At 34.9% G+C, this 4659-nt stretch overlaps 1 protein-coding gene across 1 annotated transcript; it reads right to left on the reverse strand.

The window, feature by feature from the left end:
* Positions 1 to 1639: 1639 nt before the first annotated feature.
* LOC122009580 (enoyl-[acyl-carrier-protein] reductase, mitochondrial-like) lies at positions 1640 to 3281 on the reverse strand. The gene is made up of 5 exons (XM_042565786.1): positions 3275 to 3281; positions 2987 to 3118; positions 2741 to 2884; positions 2538 to 2640; positions 1640 to 1733 (listed from the first exon to the last, which is right to left on the reverse strand). The coding sequence occupies exons 1-5, from the start codon at positions 3279 to 3281 to the stop codon at positions 1640 to 1642; spliced, it is 480 nt and encodes a 159-aa protein (XP_042421720.1).
* Positions 3282 to 4659: the final 1378 nt, after the last annotated feature.

The following is a 4659-nucleotide window of genomic DNA, read 5'->3' on the forward strand; positions in this document are numbered from 1 at the left end:
GGACCGGTGACCTTTGACCGACCGATCATAAAGCACCCTGTTTGTTAGTCTCCACAAGCACAAGTAAACCACTGCGGATGTCCGGTCGGATGTTTAGGTATCTGTCCGCTCGGATTACAAGTTTGGAGCAAAGGAAAAGGCCGGAGGATTTCTTTCTTTGACAACTGTAGGTTTCACGTGTGTGCCATGCTCCAAATCTTGTGACGGGGATTCTGTCCCATCGAGGGCATGCTTTGACTGTAGCGATATGGGTCAGGTAAACTTTCTGACAGCCGCGTACCTAGGAAAGGACAGGTAAGCTTTCTGACAGCCGCATACCTAGGATAGGACAGAGGACACTTATGCACCTTGGTACGCGTGCCCAAACCTTTCACAGCTCTATATAAAGAACCTCAGGTTTCATCGACGGGGGATGCTAGTACGTACTCTGAGACTTCTGGAGCCACCTTGTTCATCGTGATTTACCTGACTTGAGCGTCGGAGGGTCGTCGCTGGGGATCCCCTTCCCGACTCGACTTCTGTGCAGGATAGCCGGGGCATCTCGACACTAGTTGGAGATCTACATCAGCGAGCCTTGGAGCGCCACGTGCCCAGCGTCTGTTGACTTCTGGTTCGGACAGGATCAATAGGGATGTCAAAACTAGATGAATACCATAAATACCTTCGATGTACTATCATCTTCTATTATATGTCAACTTTTCAAAAATCCAAATCCTTTAGATCCATCAAGGAGTTTGTAATTCTATTAAATCTATTGATATATTTAGACGACTCAAATTAGACTTATCCAACTAATGTGAATTTCTATAGTATTCCGAGTTCAAATATATCATTTACTCTTTTTTAAAAAATCAACAATACATCAACAATACTATGATGTGAATTTTTAAAAATCAACATCACACCCACTAATTAAGCTATAAGGCTGATTTTAAAAAACATTTTTATTTTATTTTTTTATTATTTAAATATGTAAAATCAATTTTCATTATTAATTTAATTTAATTTAATTTTTTTATTCTTTTATAATAAGACACTGAAAAATATAAAAAATATTTTTTAGTAACCTTCTTTTATATTTATTTTATATTTTATTAAAATTTTAAAAAATAAAATAAAAATAAAAAAAATAGAGGATTATTTATTAAAATTTAATTTAATTTAATTTAAAAGATGAGAAGAGAGAGAAAAAAAACACTGGACTAAGTAACTAGACAACTCTCCCTGAAAGAAGACAGAAAAAATAATATTGTAACGGAGAGAGGAAGAAATAAAAAATTAAGTGTGCCATTTTGACAAAATAGACCTGATACATCTTATGAAAATTCTGAAATCTTAGGTGCGCCGAAATTGCAGTTAAAAAATTATGTTTATTAGTTAAACATAAAATATATTTCTAATTTTTATAACATAAATAAGTGTAAACAACAATCCAAGTGAAAAAACCATGATACAATATGATTTTGGGATAATCCCACGGATGTGATATGGTAGTAAAACCCTCCGGGGCAAATAGGACGATCAAAATTTAAATTTTTAACATAAACAATTCTAAAGATCGACATACTGTCTAAGTATACATAAGTTGTGTTCAGATTAATCGGATAAAGCCCAAACACCTAGATTATCGTTTTGAGAGTTAGAATTTGATAACTTGTTTGGCATGGCTCCCTAATTTCCCAAGTGCCTTGTCTAAGGCAATGTAGAAATCATCAAAAGGAACCAGCTCCACTCTGCAAAAACAAATAAGTCTGTCACTCTAAAGCTTCAACAGGTAAAACAAGGAAGTTCGATATCAGGCCATGCACCATCACAGGTGCTTGCAGCTGGTAGAGGAATGTTCAAACCGATGTCAGAGATAAGATGCATACTCGTACTTGAAGCTTCCACTCTTGACCAAACGCAAAATGTAGTCGACCATTGTTCTGCATGCTTTTGCATTCTCTGAATTCATCCACTTCTGCAACCAGAATCCCCGCAGAGAAAGATCCTAATGCATTTGCACCCCCAAAAGGTAATTGATATCGTCAGAAATAATCATTCAAATAATTGTATTTGAAATTTCAAATCTCAAGAACCACTAACATTAGAATTCGGTCAACTGGATTGTTTCTAACTAAGCAGAATAAATGAGTAGTTATAATGCCAAAAATCATGTAACATACGACATTAACAGCTTGTCAGATGCATGATATCATGCGTTGCAAGAAACTTAGATCTTTGAGGACCATCATCAGAGAAGTAAAGATTGAAATATCCGGCTTTGGAGTGCCGGAGATAGCCATTGATATGTCAAAATACACAATTAATATATTAGAACATAACATATAATGTGAGCACCGTAAATGTTGATTTGGGTTAGTCAGGAACACTAGTTTAAAATGACCCTATAATTCAACACAGTTTCTTAGGTTGAAATGGTCTTAAGCATGAAATATATAAGGATTCAAACCATTTTCATAATATTAGTTGTGTGATATTCATCTACACAATCTAAGGAAACAATATATCTATCATCTGTAAAAGTTCACTTTCACCTGTCCCTCAAAATATTCACACTATGAATGCCCTGGTTTTTAGCGAGCTGAATAATGCTTTGTCCCACAATACTAGTTGCACCATTTTGCACAATAGTATCACCTGATTTGCGTTTAATAACCAATTAGGTGTTATAAAAAAAAAAATAGAACTCAAGCCTCATATTGTATAATTGTAATGTAACGAGATAATAAGAAAACACCAGGATTTAGCCTAACGAAATCTTCCAGCATATGCATAGCATACAAAGGATTTACAGTAACACTAGCAGCATACTCCATAGGAACACCTTTATCTAGTTTGTGCCAAACATTCTCTTCTTTCACAATATAAGTCTGCCATGTCCCTAAGAACATCATTCATTAGAGAAGCAAAACATGTATACATTCTTGAGAAAATTTATAATCAAAGAGATGAAACTGTAAGATAATAAACAAGAACTAGTTACCAAAGGATGGAGGAGATGGTATGATCCAATCACCCACTGAGAGATTACTCACTCCAGATCCAAGAGAATACACTTCCCCAACCCCCTCATATCCTCCACTTGCAGGTACTGGTGGGCTAACAGGGTAAACACCTAAAAACATGTAACAAATAATCAGAAAAACCAGTTATGCAACATAATTAAAAAATAGTAAAATAAATCTTATCGTGCAATTAAAAAGAAAAATGGATCCACATATAGGTACAAAATAGAATTGTGTTGCGAGAACATAATGAATATAGAAAGTACTTTGCATTGACCAAGCTAAGAGTATAATGCAATGGTCACTGCATGCTAATAGACATTTATGGCAGCCAATTAATCAAAGCACTTAGCCCTCAAGATGAATACTAAGGTTATTTATATTTAAATATGAAGTGTAGTAGTGGTGCTCATAAAGGTTGTTTTTTTAGATTCACAGATTATTGATTAATTAACATGTGTTTTCCTTAATTATTTTGGATCTCTTTAGTTAATAATAAATTCACTTTAGTTATATCTGTATACTTCTTTATGTTTTTCTCCACATATCACATATGCTCAATAACACTCTGAGGCAAGATGAGATGTGTTTGAGCTCTTCTCTCCCGTAGTCTCCATGATTAGCAAAAAAGTATAGCTGAAAGAAATGAGCTGGTGTAATCTTCAAAAGACTTAGTTCCTAACACTTATGTTTGGAAAGATGAAGTAACATGCAGTAAAGGATTGCCAAAAGGAAAAAAAAAAAAAAGGATAGACGGCTTAGATTCCTAATCCAAGAGTTAGTATCAGCACAAATTAAGAAAAGTTGAATACTACTTTAAGAGACGAGTAGAAGATGTCAAATAGGAGGTGAAGTAAAATTTAAACATTTATTCAAGAGGAAGAGGATATTGGAAGAAAGACTTATTAACTGATATGTGCAGTTACAGCCAATAGTGCAATAAAAATGACCCACAAAGTGAGATTATCATTCGAATATCTCTAAGAGAAAAGAGGTAGGAAAGAGACTGAATCTTTGGTCACTTTATTTCAAGTGAAGGAGAAGATGTATACCGAGACAAAGATTGATACCTACTCTAAGTACAATAGAGACGTCAGAACATGGAATCACTGATCTGTTTTTCTTTTTTTGGCATCCAATGAAACCTTTGGACTTTTTTTTTCTTTTTCAAAATGCCTCTCTTGTTTTATAAAATATATCTATTTTCTACAGTATTTTTTTTTTTCTTTCTTTCTTTTTGCTTGTTGTTGGGGGGATTACCCAATGGGTCTAAGCAAGAGAAGAGAAGAATTCTTTTACAAAAGCATTTTGATGAAAGTATAGGCGAGGAGACGCATCAACGGATCCCAGAAGCAATCTTACAGTCGTCATTGGCAGGCACGGAGTAGATTATCTGGTCTGTAAATTACAGATCAGGGATCCATTATATGAAAACCCTTAATTTGGATGGACTCCAATTAAAGATGGACCTCATCTTTAAATAGGTGGGATCCATCTAAATCAAGGATCCTCGTCAATGGATCATCCCCTGGTCCACAATTTACAGACCAGAGGATTCCTACTGTGATAGGTGACAAACTAATTTGTTATAGTAGGGATCCTCTGGTCCGTAAATTGTGGATCAAGGGATGATCCATTGCATGAGAACTTT

Source organism: Zingiber officinale, chromosome 8A, assembly GCF_018446385.1.
Source record: "Zingiber officinale cultivar Zhangliang chromosome 8A, Zo_v1.1, whole genome shotgun sequence".
In the NCBI taxonomy this organism is placed as follows: Eukaryota; Viridiplantae; Streptophyta; class Magnoliopsida; order Zingiberales; family Zingiberaceae; genus Zingiber; species Zingiber officinale.

Coding starts and splice junctions, on each gene's coding strand:
- LOC122009580 (XM_042565786.1), bottom strand. Junction 2,641..2,740: donor TTTCGTTAGGCTAAATCCTG/GTGTTTTCTTAT, acceptor AACGCAAATCAG/GTGATACTATTGTGCAAAAT. Junction 1,734..2,537: donor GTGAATATTTTGAGGGACAG/GTGAAAGTGAAC, acceptor TTGTTTTTGCAG/AGTGGAGCTGGTTCCTTTTG.